The sequence below is a fragment of the Cryptococcus neoformans genome (genome assembly GCF_000091045.1).
Source record: "Cryptococcus neoformans var. neoformans JEC21 chromosome 2 sequence".
Lineage (NCBI taxonomy): Eukaryota > Fungi > Basidiomycota > Tremellomycetes > Tremellales > Cryptococcaceae > Cryptococcus > Cryptococcus deneoformans.
In genome coordinates, this window is record NC_006684.1 from 292,501 (window position 1) to 314,855 (window position 22,355).

Consider the following 22,355-nt stretch of genomic DNA (forward strand, 5'->3'; position numbering starts at 1 on the left):
TTTTCGCCTCAGCCGATAAGGCAGCCTTTACTTGGGGAGAAAGATATCGAATAACGATGGAGTAGGCCCGGTGTTGGTTTTGAATTTTGGCATTGAGGGTATTGAGCTCATCAGTAGTGAGAACTCGAGGAGATTGGTTGGGGTCACCGGTAGGAACTGTGACAGGGATATGAAGAACAGGAGTTTCATGAAGAGTGGACATAAGACGGAGTCCAAGGAGGTAGGCTTGGATATCGAAACTCCAATCACTATAGTTGTCTTCCCCCATAAGCGGAGAAATCTTGGCCGAGGCCGTTTCTTCCTTGGGCTCAGACATGGTATTGCTGCTCGAGAACTGGACGAATTTTTGTGCTGGTATGAAGTAATTCAGGGACGGGAGGCAAGGCTCATAACCTGTCGAACTGGTCTTTACTTAGCACCTTCGTACAAACAGTCTCGTAGAACAGTGTACTAGATAGTGATGAGAAAGACCAGAAAGTTACAAAAAAGGAATATTAATAATGGTATAGAGTCTGACCGAAAATAGACCACGTAGTCATCTATCTAATTAAGGAACTAGACTAGTGAACTCCGTCAATACAATGGGATGTCGAATATCTTGTGAGTGGCAGAATTGCGGTTAAGCAGAGACCACCAAAAGCGATGGATAATAGGCCGAGCGTGCGTGTAGATATGCTCGTTGCCGACAACAACACCGAGGGAGTAACACATTCCAGCTTCCGAGTGCTGGAGGGGCCCGTTTATATCAGTGTGGACCGACTCTCCAGCAGGGCCACCCCGAGGACTTGGATTGGACTTAGCTTCGGAAGTCCCTTTCGCTTCCATGCAATCTTTGCAATCCTCAGTCTTAAAAACATCTTTGCGCAATCCATCTAGATCGACGTCTCCTAACAGGCCATTCTTGGCCAAGTGCATAATTGCAGAAGGAGGTAAGTGTCCTATATTGCGATGGAGGTCGCGCATTGAGGAATTTGACGCCATTGTAGGGGCGACAATATTCATTGGCGGAGATAATGATAGGTCTCTTTCCTCTCCCTTTTATGTTTTTGGGTTCTCGGAGGGCTTATTGGGTTGGCCACACTAGCGTCTCTTTGTGAGCGAGATTTGCTGTTAAGGGAATTCGTAGTAACGCCCTCACCGTTGTCCCCCATCGTGGTACTAACCGAGCGCTCTTCAGCTTGACTTCCTGGATCGGACGAGGCAGGGTGCTGTAAGAAGACTATGGAAAAAGATAAGATTAGAACACTAACTTCCCTACTTGTCTTGTCCTACCATATCTTGTTTCCTTTCTAAGACCAGTTGAAAGACGAAAGGGAACGTAAAAACCCGCTTGATAAGCTAGCCGCTTGGCTCAAGCGCCGCTTCCAATGAGTACATTTTTTGGTGTGCGAGAGCCCCACGTTCGTTTTTGTAGAGATACTGAGGGACGAGGATAGGAAGAAGACAAAGAGGATGAGAGAAAGACAGGGAAGTGGTTTGGGATACTGAAGAGAGAGAGGGCGGACGGAGAGACGAAGAGGAAGTGTTGAAGTGGAGGGTATCTGCCCTACGCGTCCCTATTCGGTGATAGCCCGGCATGCCTGTCTTTCTCTTTGTTCTTCGTACCTTTTCTATGCTCTTTTGTTCTTCGGCATTATTGCCCATATTCCTTGTTGTTCTTCGGCACGATGTATGCTCAGAGCTCTTGTAATATATATATCAAGATCCCATACACATGCATTATTTCTTTTCTTGATCATACGGTCGGATTCGCTCTCCTTTAGGACCGTGCAAAGAGGCGTTTGGGAAGAGAGGTCCGAGCAGAGAATGCAGGGAAAGTGTGGGAAAGATGAGTCAGCTCGTAGGGCTGGAAAATATAAGGAGTAGTTCTTCGAGTGGATAACATCCATACCTTGAAGAGAAGCGCATATAACTACTTGATAAACATGCATGTTTTAAGTAATAATGGTACAAATACTGACTGTCATCAAATGTCGTTAAATATCATCAGGAGGTGGGCCAGATATATGCACTTTCCCCTGCGCAGGATATTAGAAATGGGAAAACATAAGTGGCCAGCAGAACTTACTTTGATGTCAAGCCATGCCCCTCTACAGCTGGAGTGTATGCCATCTCCCTCATTCACTTGGAGCTCTGCCTCACATAGGCCCAACTCATCTTGTGGAAGCCATACAATTCGCTGTGGCTCCTTAGTTGCTGGGTGGAAGAACGCATTGGGGTCATTGCCATCATCAAGCTTCCTCATCAACACGCCTGGCCCGCCTGGTACAGCAAAATACTGCTCTTCACTTCCAGATGATGGGGTAGTAGACACCGCTGCTGACGGTATTCTTGAAACAGGAGGGCCAGGAATAGTGGCCGCACACGGAGTGGGCTGTGATACCTCAGTTTGATGGTCTCTAGAAGTTGTTTGAACTCCCAGCTCTATATCATTTCCACCTGGCTCCGCTGCGAAATCGCGCTCAGCAAGTGTGGTTTCCTCTGAAGGTCTTTCGGTTCCCTGGCTTGAGAGTTTTCCACGGCTATTACTAAACCCTTTATGGCCTTTTAAAAGACCTTCTTTCACGCGACGATGGTGCAAGATTCTTGAAACAAGAGGTTCCCTTGATGTGCTCAGCTGCAAAGAGGTCTGCTCTTCTATGTGGGCTGATTCAGAGGCGGATTTCTCATCTAGTTTGTTATCGGGCATGCCGAAGCTGTATCGAGCCAAAGAAAGAGGGAGAGATGATTTGAGGGGGCTGTAAGAGACGATGACTGTATACTGGATAGCAATCTGAAGCATACTGTAAGGTCTTTTTGTGACGATAAGCCAGAAACAATAACACTTACCGTAATCACAATCAACACAACCATCAAAGCTCCTTGTGCTACACATGTTGCTTTGCCCTGATCATTCCTAACTAGGAAAAACATGGCGGCCATGCAAACCTCTTGGACATACAAGCCCACAAAAACATGAGTTATAGCTTTTGGGAAGAACATCCCGCCAGTATCTTGTGAGGGTGGTTGATCAATGACCCATATATACAGGTATTTGTAGACCAAGGTTGCAAACACGAAGAATGCTGCACTAAACCCATTGATGATTGGAGAGATGACACAATAGGCGATCACTGCATCCAAAAATATCAGTTATACGAGTTCTGCTTTCGAACATGAGACAATATCGCTCACTGATGACTACATATACAGTGATTTTAGGAAATGTTTCCCCAAATTGCGGCCGGTTTAATCTGTATCTTGATGTAAATACAGAACGCCTAATGTGATGGTCAGTGAAAGCAACTTAAGGAGCGAAGTACCTTACGGAGATCCACCAAGGAGAATGATCCTGACATAATACAAGAGCAAATTTACAACACGGAGTAAACTACCCATCGTCCCCGTAAACTGGGTAAGAATGAGGGTGATGAAGAATGTCGAAGCTGTAGGCATCTGTGTAGCAAGGGTTGTTGCCGCTGATCCTGGATTATCTGCAAACTGTTGGATTGAACTGATCAACCCCGAAGCAAGAGTTACAATGAAAAAGGTGTGCTATAAACAATTGTTAGAATTACAACCAAGTAATGTGCAGCAAACGTACAATAACAAGAAACAAGAAGTATCGAGTCATAAGGTTTATCTCGACTTCGGTCCTGCTTGGAAAACCCTCAAATGCCGCGAGCTCTACAGATGGAAAGCGTCATATTGTCAACGAAAGAATGTTAACGGCATCAACATATACAAACTTACGACGCAGGATGAATGGCACCAATTCCATCAAGAGCGCCAACAGTACAGGTGGCAAGATACCACTAATTACACCTTGAAGCACCTTTTTCCCAAAGCTGGTACCATTGATCCATGCCAACCAGTGATACTTTTCCGTGAGGGTCGTAACATTGGATAGAGCACCAATGAATGCAACTGTTTGTGGCTTAATCAATGATACATTGCCCGCAAGACTTCTGTCGGAACTTACCGGGGGTGGCCCATAGAAGGATCAGCCCAAACGTAGCGGCCCAGGATATAGCCTGCCTGACATTTCTCTCGTATTGATTAAGAGAGAGATTGCGCCAGATAACATTGGCAGGAGATTGCTCTATGTACCTGTTGTTCATCGCATATCTGCAAAAACAGTGTCATTAGCTATTCCTTGACAGAACACAGAGATATGACTTGCGGTTGATTGTGGGCTAAACACTGAACTGCCATATGTGCTGCGATCTGCTGATTGAAATGGATAAACGCTGAATTCAAAGGAGGATACTTGTCTTGGTCCGAGCCCGGACTCTCAATATCCTTTTGCAGTTGCTCTCGACTCCTAGCTAATTCTGCCGTGCAATACGCAATCTCCTTGCGGGCCCACTCGATTGTATCCACCTTCTGACCGATTCCCAAAAAGCCGAGCCCAAATGGAGCCCATTTTGGTTTAATGCGAAGAGTTGGTCTCTTGGATCGAGGGACCAATTGATCAGCCAGTCCGAGGTCAGAGGGCGATGTAAATACTTGCTGAGCACCATGACCACTTTCAATATTGGATAGATCGACCGAGCCATCAACAGTTGCGGCCGTTTGGGTGGTGTTGTTATGGCACTCTGAGATCATTTGAGGATTAACTGGGCCACTGAGGGTTTCGGGGATGGGCTTTGATTTCTTCTCCAATTTCTCCGTCTTCTTTTCCCTGGAGACTTTATACTTCAAGGCATATTTTATGAGACTGACCTGTGCAGACTCAAGCTTTTGCAAAGCGTAATTTCGGCGATCGTGAATGTTTGGCATCTCCTTCAGGTTCCTAATGTCACGGCAAAATCAATTTTGCTTTCGAGTCCCGAAGAAAAACGGTGTTCCCTTACCTGTTCAGCCATATCCTCTTAACTCCACCTGGCAGGTGGGAGAACAACTGTGCGAGCTTCTCTTCAGACAGTAAGTGCTTCGGAATGCCAGTCACAAGGACCGTGTTCGCTTGGGCGAGCCTCGAATGACTGGGATTTATTAGGTGACGTTGTCTGATTACAAGCCAATGCTTCATTTCCCCCCATAGTAGCCATATGATCCAAACTGCAAAGAATCAGCTTGAGCATGATGGAGATAGGAAACGTTGTTCACAATCGAAGATATAGACCAGGACAAGGTGAGACCAGTATCTTGAAGTTTTGTCTGGCGATACATTTCCGAAGGTAAAACGATCCAAGCCTGACTTTCCCAGTACGTGAGAGTTGGCTGTGTCTACAGGAAGAAGGACAATCCAAGATAAAAGCCAGATCGGGATGGTAGCTTTGGCCATCATTATCAGGAACCTAACAAACACATATGGGTCCACGCCATTTTTGTGTAGAATTTCTTGGGGGTCAGCTATCCTTGAGTTAGCACGCATTAAAGGATTGCCGACGAAGGTTATATATCAACTCACAGGTAATGATTTGCCAAAGAGGATAGAATATATGTTTCCCTAAGGCTGGAGCCTGGGCATCCTTCGGAGGGATATACGTCCTCGGTTCATATCTATGATGGACCGGTCAGCCTATCCATAGGCTGATGGCACAAAACTCACATCGCTTTGAGCCATCTCCTAAGTCCAATAAATGCAGCCAATTCTCCCCCGGCTAAAGCAGAGTTTACGATGAGAGATGTGACGAAGGACGAAGTCGAAGCTGATTGTGCAGCAGCAGCTGTGCTCCTAGTAAATCAGTTACTAATGAGATACCTCCTTATGAGACGTCTCCTGTACAGTGAAAGACTCACGACATTGTGGCCGGCCTTCAACAAACTTTGTTAGGGCTTCCTCGAAATGTTACAATGACAATGACTGATTTCCCAATTTCGATAATAGAAGGCGACTCCGTGTATAAGTTGGCGGCCCTTTCGATAGATACAGAACCAATGCGGTTTTGATTCGGCTATACTATAGGATTGCAGTGACTGGAGGGAAGCTGTACTAGAATGTGCTGGATGACTGTTTACGAGGGAATTGTGAACCAGATTTCAGTTTGCTGGGTAAAATTTCACCGAATTGGGTATAATGACTGCAGGGATGGAAGCTGAATGAGCGTGGATGTAATTTATGAGGACATGACTGCCTAATGCAAAAATCAATAATTATATAGCGTAAAGGGGTCAGGAACACTGGCAGCAAACACGCCAAACACGACAGGGCTTTGGATGATGGTCATCTACATCGATGACGTCATTACTTTTTACCGTGTCCCCAAAGCCCCTTCTCCCTCATTTACTCCACTGGTAGCAGATTGAACCATCCATTACAACAAGAAAAATTGCTTGTCTCACGCCCTCTGCAAACTGCACATGATACACCTCACCGCTAATCACAAAGCAAAGAACACAGACACCGCGCCATTGCACAAGGTCTTATAGACTATGACTGCTGCATGGATGAAATACTGGTGAACCTGTACTATGCGACTCCTAGCACTACGCCTGTGACGACCATTGAAGCTTAGATAGGGGACGGAAGCAACATCCTCCTGGAGTCCTCAATGTATTCCTTGATACGAACTGGCATGGGGTATCAGCACACGCGTCGGAAGCTATCCCATACGAGAATGCTCACCGAGGAAAGTGACGGCTTCCCGGCCGTCGAGTAATCGATGGTCATATGTAAGAGCAACAACCATGATAGGCCGGATAACGATTTGGCCATTCACCACCACAGGTTTCTCCTTGATAGTGTGCATACCAAGCACGGCAGCTTGAGGCAAGTTGATACTGAAGAAAGGAAGTCAGCCAAGTACTAGATAGCACCAAGTTGACTTACATGGGGGTACCGTAAAGAGAACCGAAGACGCCACCATTGGAGATGGTGAAAGTACCGCCGGACATGTCCTCGATGCTAAGCTTGTTGTCTCGAGCCTAGAAACAAATGAAAGCTCAGCGTTTATTTGTGCGACTCCGTCCCACTAGACATACCTTCTTACCCAAATCAGCAATCGCCTTTTCAATCTCGACGAGACCCATGCTTTCCGCGTTCCTGACAATGGGAGTCACCAGACCCTTAGGAGTGGCAACGGCGACAGACAAGTCAACATAGTCCCTGTAAACGATGGAGTCGCCTTCAATGCTAGCATTGGCGGCGGGAATTTCCTTAAGGGCAAGACAAGAGGCCTTGGCAAAAGCAGACATGAAACCAAGCTTGACACCCTCGTTCTTCAGGACGCCATCCTTGTAAAGTTTTCGGAATTCCATAAGGGAAGACATGTCAATTTCGTTGAAGGTAGTAAGGGAAGCGGCCGCATTTTGGGACGCCTTGAGACGTTGGGCAATAGTTTGTCGCATTCGGGACATCTTGACCTATGGATGAGACGAAACAGGTCAGTTGTAGGCCTTTTCTTGAACAAGCAAAACTGACCCTGGTTTCATTCCTGCTTCCAACAGCCTTCTCAGGTTGAGGCTCCTGCTTAGGGGAAGGCTTCTCCTGTTTCTTTGGAGCAGGCTTTTCAGCCTCAGCCTTGTCCAACTTGGGCGCCTTTTCCTCATGCTTGGCGAGTGCCTCCTCACCGGCTCCCTTCTCCTTGCCAGCGGCAGGGGCCGCTTCGTCCTTGTTGCCTTCTTCAGCATTCTTAGGCTCAGACTTGGCTTGAGGCTTGGACTCTGAGGACTGAGCGCCACCCTCTCCCGGTTCAATCTTCAGAAGATCTTGGCCAACAGTGACAGTAGATTCCTCCTCGGCAAGGAGTTCAGTGATAGTACCGGAAACAGGAGCGTTGACTGAGACATCAATCTGAAGAAGATGACAAAGGTCAGCTTTGTTGTAAAATGCTTGTACATGGAAAGGCACATGTAAAACCCACCTTGTCGGTCTCAATGGTAGCAATCTCCTCGTCTTGTTTGACAAAATCACCGACTTGCTTGCTCCATTGTTTCAGAGTGCCTTCCGTGATGGACTCAGCCTAATAAATATCACGTGTCAGTCACAGTTCTCGCACGGTTGATAAGTCGCTGACCATCTGTGGAACCTTGACGGTCTCCGCTGAAGTTGGGATTTAGTCAAAGAAGACACTTGCGATGAGGAACGTACCGAGGAGGAGAGATGAAGAGTGGAAACTGGAACGGAAAACAATGTTGGCCCGAGGTTGAAGAGCAGTGCGAGAGCTAGGAAAGATTTTATATTAGCTAGGTCCTTTTTCTGTTTTGACCAATCCTTGGCGTCTACTTCAAAAGACGATAACAGCGATGTGTAAAGACGTACATCTGAGTTTTGGAGACGTTCCTGGCAAGAGAGATGGACCGAAGACTTGATCGTCTAAGGGCGGCAGTGGAAGAGGAAGCGATGGCGCGGGAGGACGTCCTGATCATGGTGTATGCTGAAATATGCTGGGATACGATGGGCGATGGAAATAAAAGAAGTCGAGAAGGGAAAAGGAAGAGTGCTATAAACGTGAAGAAATGACGAAGGCCACTGGCAGTCGAAAGAAGCGGAGAGTAAAAGATCCCACGGAGACTTGACGGACGCCGCCAATGACGCCTCGGACAATTCGCCGCCTTAAGCCGATCCCTCCCCTCCACTTATTCCGCCTTCTATTTGTCCGTCCGCTATACGAAAAACATTAGGATTCATCATCAGCCTATACTATATCAGTATGTACCATTCATCCCTTCTCTCGCACCCTTTTACGCCGTTTTTTGTCCATCAAGCCTCTATATTTTTCACCGTCCGCTTTCCTGCCAACCCTTAATAGCTCTTTCAACTTGGGGAATTCACGCATAGCGACACTCATGAGCTTGGCATTCTTTACCGTCTTGATTTTTGGCATCCAATCTTCTCTCAGTAACTCATGCTCATACTCAGGGGCCCATTCCCCATGTCTGGTATCATCGTCTTCATACTTGTCGATATACTGCGAGAAAACCTCGCCATCCGGATGGTAATGACGCCGAAGATACATTTTAAAAAGGAAAATAATGCCAACCGGAAGTCCAGCACCAACTGCCATCGCCGCCGACTGCGTCTTAAGAGTGCAGGCTGAAGATTTATTTATCAGTGAAGGAATTAACTGGAGTCATAGTACATCAGCACTATAGGAAAACTCACTTAACACCATGAACAGCTGCATGAAGACGGTCGCGATAAGGACGCGATTTATCAAGATCTTCCAGCACTTTCCATCTGTTTCCTTGGAGTCAAATACAAATTTAAGCTGATTGTTGTGCTACCGAGGTGAAGAAGTCAGTTCATCGCAGCATCAGATGACATTTTCAATTTCTCGATATGACCACGACTCACAATGATGTATAGTGCCCAAAAGTAAATGGCCGCGCATATAACAATGATTGGGGCCAGTGGAGCGTACATCAGACTAGAAAGTGGTGAGCAAGAACTTAACAGCCTATCATGTCTTCGCTTACCCTACTACCATAGCAAAGAGCTAGCTCAATCTGGATCAATAGAGCCTCATGCATTATAAAATAGAACTCACCACGTGTGAATACTCGATCGCGTACTTAAGAGCAAGAATAAGTTTGTATAGGAGACACATATCTCTGCACTTACCTCAAAATTTTCTGGCTGCGCCACTTCCGCCAGGTCATGAGGTGTTTTGATCATCAGTAACTGAGGCGTCTTTAAAATGAGTCTTGGTATTTGGAGGAGCTGTAAGCACGCCACTACTGAGCGAATCCTTAAAATACGCATGAGCATGATACTCCTCGTAGTCAGGAAATATGACTGACGGGTACCATGACAGCCAGTACAGGCTTTCAGAGATATATGCTTGAGTGACTTTGGCTGGGACATCACCCAGACCTGCATAGATAGTGGACCAGCTTTCTTTCCCAATGTCTTCCGAGATGGTTAGATATGTTTCATACACGACGCCAAGCAAAGAAAACACAATGAAATTGGATACTAGTTGAAAGATGAAGAGCTGTCTGATGACGGCCTTATCCAATTGACCCCGAGTAAGAGCGCCTGACCAACGAGAAAGCCGTCGCATGATATATGGAAGGATATAGGAGAACATGGCCGAAATAGTGGCTGGAAGAACTCCTGCAAGGACGGTGAAGATGGCTTTCCAGATCTCAGAGGAGTCTTCGAGCTTTGCCAGAGTTGGCCAGCGATCTATGGCCTTCCGGATTTCACGTATTAATACTTCTCAAGTAATCTACTTGGGATTTGCCGTAAGAAAACTAAGACTTACTGTACCCAGATTGGCTAAGACAGTTACAATCATGAGCGGAATAGTGTTCACGAAACAAATAATTACGAGAGCAAATTTGCCTATGATTGCATGTGAATGGCGTGACTTGACATCCTTTTCAAGGTTCTTCCAGAGCTGCACAGACATCGTTCATCAAGGTCGGTCCCACGTGATATGAAGTTACAAGTCACTTACAACGTTGTGAGAACGTGGTGCCTAAATATATGTCTATCAGCGAGCTTTTTTAGAAGGCAAGCGAAATCCGACACACTCGTTGAATATGGTAACCTGCCCGCTTCATGTCGTCTTTCACATTTTTCAAGATTTCACGAGCTTGTTTGGCACTGGGAACAGTGACAAAGGCTGATGTGATTGTGCCGGAAAGATCCGTGTGACGAACATCAACTTGTCCTTGGCGGATACGATCTTGAAGCTCTTCAATTTCGAGTTTCTCCTTGAACGCTTCAACCCTGGGCATGTCAGACACAATTAGCCCTCTTTTGTAAATGGACTTTACCTACACTCTACTCGAAGCAGACTGTTTGGCTCAAGGCCCATCAGTAACAACTTTCCATCCGATAATTGAAAGATTTACTTTGGATCGCCCACACATTCTTCCTGTACAGCTATCGTAAAGAACTCCCGCACCTCTTCCATGGAAAGTTTCCATGGCAACGGCTTTAATCGCCAAGTTGAAATGCTTCTTCTTGAATGTTTCCATCTTCTCATGCAAAGGATTCATGTTATGTATGGCGAACCAAACCCTGGCATCGATTTTGCCCCTTTCTGCACCGAGAACAAGAGATTTTATCTCACGTTTGGCATCTGCAACAGTCACAATTGATTTTGCTTTGTTCTGGCGAAGCGATAGATTGGTGATCATCAACGTTTTGAAAGCGACTTCATTATAATTCCTGGATTGCCGTTAGGACCCAAAATCATGAATGGGTATCAAGAGCTTACAAATGAGTCCATTCTTGCACAATTTTCAAGTGATGAGCAGATGTCTTGAGGACTTCAGATTGTTTCGCGTTAGTCAATCACGAAGATTTTCACGTTGAAATATGTAACTAACCAAAGACTATGATCATCATTGTCACGATCCATTCGAACGAGATGTGGACCAAAAGACCATTGCTGGTGACATTGGCAGCAGTTAATAGCTGGGGGTTATCTATTATGGAGGTGTTGTTCGAAGTTTCTGAGCTTGATGAACTTGGACTGTCTCGTTTTGTTATATCATCCTCGCCCCCAGAAGAAGAGATCGTACTCGTGCTGCCGTATGTGGTTTGCGTGTTGAGGTAGTAGTTTGTGATGGCCAAAAGACCTGCCAGAACGGACATTGCGGAGAAGAGGTATTTCAAAAGTCGGAGAAAAAGAAGATAAACCATTGCGTCCAACCCTGGTATGATGTTAGCTTTGTAAATCCATGTAAAAGAACGTAAGCTTACCGAGCATGTGTAGCAGTCTAGCCGAAGAGCATCAGCTTTTTTTCTCGTAATTCTGATTGAGTGTAGACTAAAATGAAACCTACTTCAAGTCATGTTCAAACACACTTAAACCGGGATTTCCCGTGGCCTTTTCATCCATATTTTTACTTCGACCAGCCCACATTGAGCGAAGAAATTTAGGCATGGCCGACTTGCACTCGATGGATATTTCTCTCAAAGTGGGTATCAGCCATCCGAAAAACCCGTTCTCCGACTAAGCGCACAGTTCAGCCATTACTCTCAGGACTTCATGGAAGTAAAATGGGTTACTTTGGGTGCTCGGGCTATCCATTGTCCCGGATTGTTCTTTCCTTCTGGATAGTAAGTAGGCTTATTGCTTTCCTTCTGTTCCAGATATTTCTTCCGTTCGTGTTCGTCCATTTCTGCTAGCATTTGTTTTTCTTCAATCTTTTCTTTTGGTGTGCGCGAAGGTTTGCGAATCTTGAGTCGTGGAAGGTAAATGAGCTTCCATCGAGGTCGTGCTAACGAGTAGAGGAGAACTATGATGACCTAGAAATGGGTCAGTCGGCCACAGATTCAATGGGTTACATGTTGCTGACTGACCGCGCCGGCTGCTGTTAAACCCCATGCTGCTAGAATTGATTTAGCAGAAACATTCCAGTGCTCTTCTGCTTCTAGGATTAGGTCTGACGCTGAGATACTGTCTCCTGTTGTGCTGGGGGAAGACTCTACTGAGGAACTTGGGTCAGCTCGAAGCAGCAAAGCGGGAAGGTCTTGCTGGCGACTGTAGGGGAGGCTGAGCGGTCGATGGTAGGCTGGAAAGGGCGGCATGGGTGCTGTAGCCTATGAACATGACTTTTTTGCCGTTATACGACGTCGCTAGCGAGATTGACACAAACTTTTGCTGCAGGTCTCTAGGAGTCCATGATGATAATGACTTAAGCGTCTCGGGTGGTAAGTGTTTCACCGTTTGCTTACGGCAGGGAGGTGAAAGGAGGTACAGGGAAGACAGTCAGGGGAGAAAGTGGAAAGGAACTGGCAGTATCTGCTGCATGCCTGCGGGCCAGCCCTGAGAGGCAATGGGCCAGCTTTCAGTGACAAGTCCTGGAGCGCTGAGCGGGTATCCTGATCAGAAGTCGGGGAACGAAGGTCGTTCGCGTCTACTACGACTGATTTATAAATAATTATGCGCCAGCGAAGGGATGGCGGGTGTCGCCGTTCGGACAACGCCGCATTGCCACAGGTTACTCGCTGGGGCTCGCGATACTCAAATGCTGCATGTTGCCTACAGTGGCGGACTCGTTATTCGGCCCGTTTCTGTGCGATTCCTGCAGCTATTCTGACACTCTGATAGATATTTCATCTCTGCTCTCTTCAGCACTTCTCTCGTAACAACCATGGCCGCAGAGCAACCCTCCTCCTCCGCCTCAGACATCACCATGTACGTCCCCACCCACCCATTCGCCTCATGACATCATGCTGACCACCAGTCAACTACAACAGCACTGTCAAGGGCCCTCAGGAACTGAAGCTCACCATCTCGGTCTCTCCAGACAAGAACGTCGCTGAGCTGAAACAACTTATTGCCTCCAAATGTGACGTGGAGAAGGATCGCCAGCGTCTGATATATTCTGGTGAAGCTCTCTTCAGCTCATGTGCGTTTGCTAATTCGGGCTGACTTATGGGCTTGAATTCATGTAGGCAAGGTCTTGAAAGACGAAGAAACCATTTCCAGCTACAAGATTCAAAATGGCCACACAATCCACATGGTGAAGGGTGCTGCAAAGCCCTCAAGTTCAACCCCCGCCGGTCAGGCAAGCCAACCCCCCAGACTACCTCAGATGGGCACAGGTTTGAATGTGGGCAGTAACCCTATCGACAATGTTGAGAATATTCATCATGTACGTTAGATCGACCGTCCTTTTAGCTCAAACCTAACCACCATCAATTACACCAGGGGCTAGCGGGGTTCAATCCTTTTACAGGAGTTCAAGGGCTCGAGAACTTGAATGATCCCAACGCTGTAAGTGCTCAGCAAGATAACAGGCATCTGGAACCTGCTGACAAGGGTTTGTTAGATGTCTAACATGATGCAAAGTCCCGAATTTCTCAGAAGCATGTCCGATTTGATGTCCAGACCAGAAGTTGTAGATCAGGTGCGTTCATGCGTGAACCATTTGAGTTTAGCAAACACTGATGGCTTGTGTCTTAGATCATTGCTTCCAACCCACAACTGGCCTCCATGGGTCCCCAGATCCGGCAAATGATGGCCTCTCCTTTCTTCCGGCAGATGATGTCCAACCCCGAGACCCTTCGAACGGTATGTTTTCCTTGTCCTGTGGCACTTAAACTGATTGCGATTAGATGATGCAAATGCAGTCGAGCATGGGCCAGGGGGGCGGACTGGGAGGTCTAGGCGGATTCAACCCATTTGCTCCCGCAGCTGCTGGGGCCAATGCGAATAGCGCACAAAACAATGCCGGCCCCACGGATCCATTCCCCAACCTTTTCGCCCCTAATGCTGGCAACGCCAATCCTACTGCTGGTGGAGGTAATGCCGCTGCCGATCAAGCAACAAACGCTCCTTCCAATCCATCCCAACCTAATGCCGGTCAATTTCCTCCTGGACTTGCTGCGCTGTTAGGTCTTGGGGGCGGGATGCCCGGTGCAGGCACGAATGCGGGAACGAACCCCAATCCATTCGGCGGGATAAACCCTGCACTCTTTGGCGGCTTAGGTTCTCCCTGGGGAGCCCCGCCAGCTAGAGACGAAAGGCCTCCAGAGGAAATCTATGCTACCCAGCTGGGACAGCTGAATGCTATGGTGAGTCATTTTCGTAGGCCGTAATTTGATCATGACTCTGATGTTGCAACTGTAGGGTCTATGGGATGCCCAAAAGAATATCCGAGCCCTTAGAACTACTGGCGGCAACGTTGAAGCAGCCATCGAGCTGATTTTCTCTGGCCAGCTTGATCAGGCCTGATTTACGTTTCGGTAACTAATGACAAGGTGCCCCATGCAACGTTGTACAGTTGATACCCTCATGGATTGATATATTTTATTTTCGCACTCGGTTCATGCGTACAGATCTACATTATCGTACAATGATAATACTCTAACCAGATATGATTAATGTGAAACGGCAGGGTTCTCTCCCCTTGCCACCGCGGCCCAGTAAGCACCTCCAGGGAAGGCGTAGTCCTCCATTGACTTTTCAAACATCTCGATAGAGTATCCGCCCTTGGCATCGGTAGGTACATTGTATCGACCTTCAGAGTTGATGGACACGGGGTAGAGGAAGTGCTCATGCAGATGGCTATGTGAAAGGGGGTAAGCGAAGGGCAATTGTATCAAGGAGTAGAATGGGCCACTTACTCTACAAATTCCAAGACGTTACGCTCCATATCACCAGAGACGCAAATGTAGTCAATGAGAGACAAGTGGATCTGGAGAGTTACTCTTTGATCAGTTTCTTTTTTTGTCGCTTTATAGAAGCTGAATATACTCACCACATACTCGCACAATCCTACACCACCGGCGTGAGGGCAGACTGGTACCCCGAATTTGGCAGACATGAGCAAAACAGAGAGAATCTCATTGACACCGCCCAGTCGACAAGAGTCGATTTGACAAACGTCAATAGCGTCAAGCTGCAACAGTTGCTTGAAGACCATCTGTCATATGTCGGTTTTAGTGGATTGTTACGAGGGTGGGTTCAAAAGTTTTTTAACTCACTCGGTTATGAGCGTGTTCACCTGTGGCGACGCCGATATTGATGGGTTTAAGGGCCTTTCGAATGGCGGCGTGACCGACTGCATCATCGGGGGCAGTAGGCTCTTCAATGAACCAAGGCTTCAAGGGTTCAAGCTTCTTCATGTACTCAACGGCCTGAGGGACATCCCAGACCTCTGATAAAGGGATTAGTTAGCTCTGCGGCAGGTTTCCGGTTTATAGTGACTCACGGTTGGCGTCCACCATCAGTACACAGCCTGTGGGGCCGGCGTTCTTGTTGGCGATGGAGGCAGGGTCGATAGGTTTTCTATCTTTAGGCATGTTGGCGGGATCATCGATGATGGACCTGATGAGTCGTCCCCTTCGAAGATCGTCTTCGGGGTCGGCGCCGACTTTGAGCTAAAGAGGTTTAAGAGATGTTAAAATGGGCGATCGTATCCGTCTCTCTCAAGTCGACACTGACCTTGAAATGGTTGAAGCCTTGGGCAAGGCTTTCCTTTGTCAATCGCCTGACCTTTTCGTCAGAGTACCCGAGCCATCCGACAGAGGTGGTGTAGGCAGGGTATCCCCTCTTTTTGACGTCGGCTTCCCTGGCAGCCTTTCCAGACTCCTTGGACTTGAGGATCTCAAGGGCTTCGGCCGGGGAGAGGGCGTCGGTGATGTATCGGAAAGAGGTGGCCTTTACGAATCTGTCTGACGGTTAGCTTATTTTATCCAAGGTGAAAAGTACAGCAGGACATACTCTTCAGGAGTAAAGTCGACAATGAGCTTCCACAAGGGCTTGCCGGCGTGCTTGGCGTACATATCCCAGATGGCATTGGAAATAGCGGCGGTAGCAATATGGATGACACCCTTTTCAGGGCCGAGCCAACGGTGCTGAGGGTCGGCCACCACTTTAAAAGATGTTAGCCGACTGGTTTCTATTTTCCTGTTGGAAAACGATGGCTTACAAAAGTCCCAGAACTTGCCCATGTCGGCAAAGATGGGGGCAAGGTCCAAACCGACGATACGGTTAGCTATTTGTTCGATAGCAAAGCAGACGATTTCGTTTCCACGACCAATGGCTGCAGAACAGTCAGAAAATATTCCTATGCAGGCAATAGGATGTTTTTACATACTAAAAGTCATTCCTTGCCCCTTGAGGTCAGAGTTCGTCTTGACGACGATGTAGGCAGCGGAATAATCGCACTCCTTGTTCCTGCGGTGCTGTCAGTATGGGCTTTATGGACTGGACTGAAATGGCTTACATGGCATCCGTACCGTCACCAGTGACATTCTTGATACGAGGTGAGCTGCTGCTTGGTGGTTGAAAAAAAGAAAAAGGTCAGGCTTACGGTGGGAAATCGGATATCTGATGCGAATGATTAGCCAGTGGTCATGAGAGGGCAGTGCATGACATACCGTGGACGGAGAATTCTGTGATCTTGAGGCCTGACATGGTTATTTGTGGAGCAATAGTGGGGATGGAAGAAACGGGAGACGGGTGTATGGTATTTAAATGTGGAGGAAAGAGCGAATACCGAATGGGCGGCCTGGTATGGGGACGTGGGTTTGCCGAAAACACACGGTCGGGCCGCCTACGGCCCGGGAACTGGTCACGTGGTCGGTCCGGCTACCCGAGAAGTTGCGGAGATGGGGGGATGTCCGTGTGCCTGTCGCTGTGCCTTTTTGGTGTGCCTGAATGCCGTCTTTTGTTCTTTCGGTGGAGGACAAAGAGGGACGAAAAACAAAAAGACACGATGATCCAGCCGGGGGGGGGGGGGGGAGATGGAGTGTCCATAATTGCACCCGCCTCTTCTGCACCTATACAAGCCCCCCAGCCGTTGGCCCATCTCTACGCCGGAGCCCCCATGTCCACCAGCAGCCGCTTTGCGTCGCCGGACAGAGTCGAGCTCGTCGCGCTCACACCACGCCAGCTGCCGCCCACGTCCGACGGCTCGCCTTTCCACGACCGGCATTCAGTGGCTACGCCTGTGGCCAGTATGGCGGAGGAAAGCGACGGGCTGTCGGGCTACGGCTATGGAAGGAGCCGCCAAAAGACAGCGCCAGGCTACCAGTTCGCCAACCCTTCTCCCGCTGGCCTAGACGAAAAACGCGGCCAGCCAGTCTCTTTTGGCCCAATGCTGGACGAAATCACGCCTCCGTCACAATGGAGAAGGTCATTATACCCAGCTGATGCGCCGCCCATCCCGGCTTCAACGTTTGAGCGGCACCTCGGCCTCGTCCCTCTTCCAACATCCCCGGCCACGTCCCATCGCATCATGCCAGTTTCTGAGCCTATTAAACCCAGGTTCCGTCGGCTCTTTGTCTTCACCACCACCAGAGACTATATCTTGCTTCTCTGCCCAGCGGTTGTGCTTTCCATTCTCTCGGCACTCATCCAGCCCTACATGTCCATCGTGATCGGTAACGCCTTCGCCATCTTTGCAGCCTATCCCCTGAATACCTCGCTCGCTACCGATGCCGACCGTGCTGCCCTCCGCAGTGGTGTCGCCAGCACGTCTATACAACTGACAGTCGCCGGCGTGCTTGCCTTGCTCTTCAACTACTTGAAAGGGGTCATGTGGACGAGATACGGCGAGACAGTGGCAGATAGATTAAGAGCCAAGGTCTATCATGGTGTGCAGGGTAAGCCTATGGAGTGGTATGATATGGGCATGGGTATGAGAGAAGAAGAGCAAGGAGAGGGAAAGGAGAATGACACCGTAGGCGCTGGTGGCTTAATGTCAAAGTTCAACAGGTATGTAATCACTGTGGTACTCATCTTGCATTCCTGACCGTACCACCGCAGGGAGACCGATGATGTTAGGATGGCCACTTCCCACGCCTTTGGATTAGTGGTTCAAAACACATTCACTTTCGTCCTGTGCTTCATCCTTGCTATCATTGAATCGCCATCTTTGGCTTTCGTTACCCTCTCCACCATTCCCCTTGTCGTCCTTACCCAAGTCGTTACCCAGATCCTTTGCGCGCCTCTGTTGGCTACCGAACGACGCGTGCTTGCCGAGGCCTCCACCAACGTCGAGCGTGCCACCGCTGCAATTTCTACAGTCAAAGTACACAACGCTCAAGCAGCCGAAGAAAACAGGTTCATGCACTCGGTGAGCAAGAGCAAAGGTAATTTGATCAAACAAGGATTGGTGTGGGGCGTATCCGCAGGCTTGACAGACTTTTTCTTGCTCGGAACGTTTGTGCTCGGATTCTGGTATGGCGCCAAAATCATTCGGGAAGGCAAGGCCACATCAGGAGCCGTCATGACATGCTTCTGGGCTTGTCTCTTTGCCGCCACGTACCTTCAGCAGGTTGTCCCCCAGCTCACCATAATGACCAAGGGCAAAAACTCGATCGCTTCGCTATTGACAGTCATTCAAGCTAACCCTTCCAGACCCATATCTGGCAACCCATTCTCCCCTACAAACTCTCCAATTGATAGTAGCTTCTCTCCTGCGGTTAATACATTGAACCCCAAGCGTGTTTCCCGCCCTCTTGCTCTCCAAGGGGTTCGACCTTCTCGATGCCATGGAGAGTTCAATTTCAACCACATCTCATTTGCCTATCCATCTCGCCCGGAAAATCCTGTACTTTGTGATATCTCCCTTTTCATTCCGCCTGGGGAAACAACCTTTATCGTGGGCGGTTCAGGCTCTGGCAAGTCCACCATTGCTCAGCTACTCCTCCGACTATACGACCCCACGTCAGGAGAGATTACTATGGATAACCAATCTTTCCCCTTCTTGAACGGTCATTTCACAAGAGAAAATATCGCTGCTGTACAGCAAGGCTGTATTCTTTTCGATATGTCGGTGCATGACAATGTCGCTATGGGGCTTGCTGGCGCTGGTGCCGATCCCAAGACAGGCGTGAAAAGGGCACCAGAGGACGTGACCCGTGAACAAGTTGTAGAGGCTTGTAAAATGGCGATGATTCATGATTTCGTGGTGAGCTTGCCCGACGGTTATGATACCATCTTGGGAACCGGTGGGTCGAGTTTGAGTGGAGGACAGAGACAGCGATTGGCGATTGCGCGGGCGAGAATCAGAAACCCGACCGTCCTCATCCTTGGTAGGTCGTTTGCCACTGCCTTCTTGGCCGGGCGCTGATGGTTAAACTATAGATGAAGCGACATCGGCTTTGGATGCCACTTCTAGGGTGCTTGTCTTCCAAAATCTCAAGGCGTGGCGCAATAACCGGACCACCATCGTCATCACCCACGACCTTTCACAGATCGTTTCCGACGACTTTGTCTACGTCATGAAAAACGGCGTCGTCGCCGAGCAAGGATTTCGTCTTGATCTCATGAAGAAACCAAACGGCACGTTTGCCCATATGGCGGCGGAACAAGCCGTCAATCCTTTGCCGGCCAAGGAGGTCGCGTCTGACGCAGAGTGGCATGATGCGCTCAACACACTCCTCGACATGGAGGAAGATTATGAAGAGGTGCTCGACAGCAGGGTCAGATCTCACACTCCTTCATTTCTTGGGATGCAGAGAAATAGTGCAGTCTATCTCGATATCCTTGACGAGTACTCCAGGAGTCAGCGCCTTTCTCAAGTCGACCGCCGACAGTCTCGTACTAGCTTGACACCCGCTCAGAAGCGTCTATCATGGACTCCTGAGCAGCTGGGCAGTCGTGCCCCTAGCAGACAGAGTATAACCGCTCCGATCAGTCGCCCTCCGTCTAGCCAGATGAGTCGACCCGTGAGCAGGTTAAGCGTCGTCGTCGATTCAAATTCGAGGCTAAGCTTGAGGACCATGATGGCGGAGAGCCGAGGACAAGATGGAAGAATGCTTCATCCGGGCTGGATGGAAAAAAATTCATCCTCAAGGATAAGCGCAATTAGGCAAAGGCAGCAAAGAACACTCTCTGAGAATCTAGAAGACGACTTGAAAGGCCTGCCTTCCGATGTCAACCTTTCCGACAGCGTTCTTGTTGAAGAGGTCTCCACAGGCTCAGCCACTATGCCACCGGTTCCAGGCTTATCTTCTCTCATCAAACTCTATTTCCCAACACTTCCAGCTAAGCCACTTCTCCTGCTTGGCTGTATAGGTTCTATCGGTCACGGAGCGACAACTCCCATCTGGTCATTCTTCCTTTCCAAGCTGATGACTATCGTTGGAGCAGGTGGTGCTGATACCACCTCTCTCACCAAATACGGTCTCATAGTCCTCGGCTTGTGTGCCGCACAAGGGCTGTCGAACTGTGTTCAGGAATATGCCCTTGTTGGACTCTCTGCTAGATGGACCCATATGGTACGCGGGGTCGCCATGCATAAGCTCATCACGCAAGACAAGGCATTCTTTGATCTTTCATCCAACTCGCCCTCTCGACTGGTCCAGATCCTCATCAAAGATGCCGACGACGCGAGAACCATTATGAGTCAAGTAATCGGTAGGGCGGTGACTGTGGTGACCATGATCGGTTTGGGTTTGATTTGGGCAATGGCTGTGGAATGGAGGTTGACTCTGATAGGCTTGGCCTTGGGTCCAATTTTCGGCGGATTCATGGCGGTTAACTCATGGTTCATTGGTAACGTCGAGCTGGCTTGCAAAGTTGCAAGAGAGGAGGTGGGAAGAGTGTTCTATGAAGTAAGCAATATACTGCAATGGTTTCCACAACGAAATTGACTGATTTCCCCTTTTCAGAGTGTAGCCAACGTCAGGGGGATCCGAGCGATGGCGCTCGACAGTGCTTTTGAAAAAAGGTTCGAGGAGGATGCTAGTAATGCTAGGAAGACCGGTACACGTTCGGCATGGGCTATGGCCATGGGTGGAGCGATTGCAGGAGGATTGCCTTTGTTTGCTCAAGGTGAGTACGATGCCCGATCTCGTTACAGATTTAGCAACTCGTTCTAAAACTAAATCTTCTTATGCCGTCTAGCTCTCATGAACTTTGCCGGTTCAGCTTTTATGCTCCAAGGGCGCATGAACTACGAGCAGATGTTACAAGTATATAACCTTGTACTGTTCAGCCTAACTTTTGGCAGTGGTATGCTTGATTTTAGTAAGTAGATCTCGTGATCGTCAAGAGTGTTTGTTTGCTGATCAGCTTCCAGTCCCTACCATGGCCAAAGCTCGAGCAGCTGCTCGGGACTTTAACCGCATATATCAGCTATGCGAATCCACCACCGAATCAATCGGTTCACTTCGCTTTCCCATCAATGGTCACGTCGAGTTCTCTCATGTCAATTTCTCATACCCCTCGAGGCCTGATGTTCCCATTCTTAAAGACGTGTCATTTACGTTCAAACCCGGAGAGTGCGTTGCAGTCGTCGGTCCTTCCGGCTCCGGTAAATCGACTATCGCAGCTCTTCTGCAAAGGCTATATGTGCCAGATGGTGGCGACATTCGCTTGGGCGATCGTAGCCTGAGGGAAGCGGATGTTGTATGGCTACGGAATCATGTTGCTGTTGTATCGCAGTCGGCCAATCTCTTTGATGCCACCATCGCCGAAAACATTGCCTATGGATCACCCAATTTGCCCCTTTCCGAGATCTACAGAGCTGCCGAAGCTGCCAATATCCACGACTTCATTCAGAGTCTACCGCAGGGCTATGAAACGAATCTCGGAGAAAACGCCAGTTTGATCTCCGGCGGGCAAGCTCAAAGGCTGCAAATTGCGAGGGCGTTATGTAGAACAAGCAGGGTCCTCATCTTAGACGAATGTACCAGCGCATTGGATCCCGACAACGCTAGGGCTGTATTGGACACGATTGTCAAGATCAAACAGGCAAGTACATTCGTGTTACGTCGTAATCCTCCTCGATCAATCTGACCGCTGATATCTGGATATAGGACCGTACAACAATCTTCATCACCCATTCAGTCGAGGCCATGAAACGCTGCGATAGAATCATTTGCCTCGGAGAAGGTAGAGTACAGGAGGAAGGGTCATTTGAAGAACTCGTTAGGAAGGGAGGGGTATTTGCTCAGCTGATGAAGACGGGAGAATGGGAGTAAATTATACAGGTTGCTCTTGCGTTAATGTTGTACAGCGATATGAAAATCTCCTAGATGTAACTGGCAATTTATGAATTTGACA

General features: G+C 48.5%; 7 protein-coding genes across 7 annotated transcripts in view; 2 read left to right on the plus strand and 5 right to left on the minus strand.

Moving 5' to 3' along the window:
- Nucleotides 1–1,621, minus strand: part of CNB00970 (hypothetical protein) — a 2,993-nt gene extending 1,372 nt beyond the window's left edge. Inside the window, exon 1 of the mRNA XM_024656452.1 lies at nucleotides 1–1,621. This exon is cut by the window's left edge and continues 953 nt beyond it. Coding sequence (XP_024512245.1) covers nucleotides 1–316 — 316 coding nt within the window. The 5' untranslated portion in view covers nucleotides 317–1,621.
- A 206-nt stretch (nucleotides 1,622–1,827) lies between these two features.
- Nucleotides 1,828–6,066, minus strand: CNB00980 (conserved hypothetical protein). Its single transcript, XM_024656453.1, has 15 exons — nucleotides 5,725–6,066; nucleotides 5,534–5,659; nucleotides 5,393–5,484; nucleotides 5,089–5,334; nucleotides 4,836–5,040; nucleotides 4,163–4,774; nucleotides 3,962–4,107; nucleotides 3,733–3,906; nucleotides 3,584–3,666; nucleotides 3,308–3,534; nucleotides 3,175–3,260; nucleotides 2,830–3,113; nucleotides 2,069–2,773; nucleotides 1,962–2,018; nucleotides 1,828–1,891 (listed from the first exon to the last, which is right to left on the minus strand). The coding sequence occupies exons 1-14, from the start codon at nucleotides 5,727–5,729 to the stop codon at nucleotides 1,977–1,979; spliced, it is 3,033 nt and encodes a 1,010-aa protein (XP_024512246.1). The 5' UTR covers nucleotides 5,730–6,066; the 3' UTR covers nucleotides 1,828–1,891; nucleotides 1,962–1,976.
- Nucleotides 6,067–6,310: 244 nt separating this feature from the next.
- Nucleotides 6,311–8,389, minus strand: CNB00990 (2-oxoglutarate metabolism-related protein, putative). Its single transcript, XM_569105.2, has 9 exons — nucleotides 8,186–8,389; nucleotides 8,015–8,088; nucleotides 7,941–7,966; nucleotides 7,788–7,886; nucleotides 7,346–7,717; nucleotides 6,907–7,287; nucleotides 6,755–6,849; nucleotides 6,551–6,705; nucleotides 6,311–6,495 (listed from the first exon to the last, which is right to left on the minus strand). Exons 1-9 carry the CDS (start codon nucleotides 8,290–8,292, stop codon nucleotides 6,437–6,439), a joined length of 1,368 nt encoding a protein of 455 aa, XP_569105.1. The 5' UTR covers nucleotides 8,293–8,389; the 3' UTR covers nucleotides 6,311–6,436.
- Nucleotides 8,390–8,563: 174 nt separating this feature from the next.
- On the minus strand, nucleotides 8,564–12,416 carry CNB01000 (hypothetical protein). Its single transcript, XM_024656454.1, has 18 exons — nucleotides 12,188–12,416; nucleotides 11,894–12,133; nucleotides 11,668–11,837; nucleotides 11,585–11,601; nucleotides 11,209–11,535; nucleotides 11,097–11,148; nucleotides 10,729–11,047; nucleotides 10,655–10,671; nucleotides 10,405–10,603; nucleotides 10,329–10,349; nucleotides 10,134–10,268; nucleotides 9,667–10,061; nucleotides 9,488–9,614; nucleotides 9,414–9,437; nucleotides 9,343–9,362; nucleotides 9,221–9,293; nucleotides 9,029–9,146; nucleotides 8,564–8,959 (listed from the first exon to the last, which is right to left on the minus strand). The coding sequence occupies exons 1-18, from the start codon at nucleotides 12,413–12,415 to the stop codon at nucleotides 8,586–8,588; spliced, it is 2,856 nt and encodes a 951-aa protein (XP_024512247.1). The 5' UTR covers nucleotide 12,416; the 3' UTR covers nucleotides 8,564–8,585.
- On the plus strand, nucleotides 11,694–14,628 carry CNB01010 (conserved hypothetical protein). Its single transcript, XM_024656455.1, has 12 exons — nucleotides 11,694–11,802; nucleotides 11,855–11,944; nucleotides 12,122–12,143; nucleotides 12,221–12,538; nucleotides 12,905–13,025; nucleotides 13,088–13,218; nucleotides 13,286–13,485; nucleotides 13,542–13,607; nucleotides 13,663–13,740; nucleotides 13,797–13,904; nucleotides 13,949–14,407; nucleotides 14,463–14,628. Exons 5-12 carry the CDS (start codon nucleotides 12,982–12,984, stop codon nucleotides 14,565–14,567), a joined length of 1,191 nt encoding a protein of 396 aa, XP_024512248.1. The 5' UTR covers nucleotides 11,694–11,802; nucleotides 11,855–11,944; nucleotides 12,122–12,143; nucleotides 12,221–12,538; nucleotides 12,905–12,981; the 3' UTR covers nucleotides 14,568–14,628.
- Nucleotides 14,629–14,652: 24 nt separating this feature from the next.
- Nucleotides 14,653–16,793, minus strand: CNB01020 (mandelate racemase/muconate lactonizing enzyme, putative). The gene is made up of 12 exons (XM_569108.1): nucleotides 16,718–16,793; nucleotides 16,651–16,667; nucleotides 16,564–16,592; nucleotides 16,435–16,514; nucleotides 16,267–16,380; nucleotides 16,059–16,209; nucleotides 15,780–16,005; nucleotides 15,547–15,715; nucleotides 15,320–15,492; nucleotides 15,094–15,258; nucleotides 14,960–15,030; nucleotides 14,653–14,900 (listed from the first exon to the last, which is right to left on the minus strand). The coding sequence occupies exons 1-12, from the start codon at nucleotides 16,752–16,754 to the stop codon at nucleotides 14,714–14,716; spliced, it is 1,419 nt and encodes a 472-aa protein (XP_569108.1). The 5' UTR covers nucleotides 16,755–16,793; the 3' UTR covers nucleotides 14,653–14,713.
- Nucleotides 16,794–17,090: 297 nt separating this feature from the next.
- CNB01030 (multidrug resistance protein 1, putative) lies at nucleotides 17,091–22,338 on the plus strand. Its single transcript, XM_569109.2, has 7 exons — nucleotides 17,091–18,056; nucleotides 18,108–19,378; nucleotides 19,431–20,902; nucleotides 20,960–21,122; nucleotides 21,195–21,317; nucleotides 21,370–22,043; nucleotides 22,109–22,338. The coding sequence occupies exons 1-7, from the start codon at nucleotides 17,167–17,169 to the stop codon at nucleotides 22,271–22,273; spliced, it is 4,758 nt and encodes a 1,585-aa protein (XP_569109.2). The 5' UTR covers nucleotides 17,091–17,166; the 3' UTR covers nucleotides 22,274–22,338.
- Nucleotides 22,339–22,355: the final 17 nt, after the last annotated feature.

Bases quoted from the DNA above. Each gene is read 5' to 3' on its own strand.
- CNB00980 (XM_024656453.1), bottom strand. The intron at 4,108-4,162 runs GCAAGTCATATC...CTGTTTTTGCAG, and splicing joins TGTTTAGCCCACAATCAACC to ATATGCGATGAACAACAGGT. The intron at 3,114-3,174 runs GTGAGCGATATT...TTTTGGATGCAG, and splicing joins CACTGTATATGTAGTCATCA to TGATCGCCTATTGTGTCATC.
- CNB01000 (XM_024656454.1), bottom strand. From the start codon at position 12,415: ATGCCGCCCTTTCCAGCCTACCATCGACCGCTCAGCCTCCCCTACAGT. The intron at 10,062-10,133 runs GTAAGTCTTAGT...GAAATCCGGAAG, and splicing joins TCTTAGCCAATCTGGGTACA to GCCATAGATCGCTGGCCAAC. The intron at 9,438-9,487 runs GTAAGTGCAGAG...CTTGCTCTTAAG, and splicing joins CGCAGCCAGAAAATTTTGAG to TACGCGATCGAGTATTCACA.
- CNB00990 (XM_569105.2), bottom strand. From the start codon at position 8,292: ATGATCAGGACGTCCTCCCGCGCCATCGCTTCCTCTTCCACTGCCGCC. The intron at 7,887-7,940 runs GTCAGCGACTTA...GATATTTATTAG, and splicing joins CCGTCAAGGTTCCACAGATG to GCTGAGTCCATCACGGAAGG. The intron at 6,850-6,906 runs GTATGTCTAGTG...ATTTGTTTCTAG, and splicing joins TTGCTGATTTGGGTAAGAAG to GCTCGAGACAACAAGCTTAG.
- CNB01030 (XM_569109.2), top strand. From the start codon at position 17,167: ATGTCCACCAGCAGCCGCTTTGCGTCGCCGGACAGAGTCGAGCTCGTC. The intron at 20,903-20,959 runs GTAAGCAATATA...TCCCCTTTTCAG, and splicing joins TGGGAAGAGTGTTCTATGAA to AGTGTAGCCAACGTCAGGGG. The intron at 21,318-21,369 runs GTAAGTAGATCT...ATCAGCTTCCAG, and splicing joins CAGTGGTATGCTTGATTTTA to TCCCTACCATGGCCAAAGCT.
- CNB01020 (XM_569108.1), bottom strand. From the start codon at position 16,754: ATGTCAGGCCTCAAGATCACAGAATTCTCCGTCCACG. The intron at 16,006-16,058 runs GTATGTCCTGCT...ACCGTCAGACAG, and splicing joins GTCGACTTTACTCCTGAAGA to ATTCGTAAAGGCCACCTCTT. The intron at 14,901-14,959 runs GTAAGTGGCCCA...CCTTTCACATAG, and splicing joins AACGTCTTGGAATTTGTAGA to CCATCTGCATGAGCACTTCC.
- CNB01010 (XM_024656455.1), top strand. From the start codon at position 12,982: ATGGCCGCAGAGCAACCCTCCTCCTCCGCCTCAGACATCACCAT. The intron at 13,219-13,285 runs GTGAAGCTCTCT...GAATTCATGTAG, and splicing joins CCAGCGTCTGATATATTCTG to GCAAGGTCTTGAAAGACGAA. The intron at 13,608-13,662 runs GTAAGTGCTCAG...AGGGTTTGTTAG, and splicing joins ACTTGAATGATCCCAACGCT to ATGTCTAACATGATGCAAAG.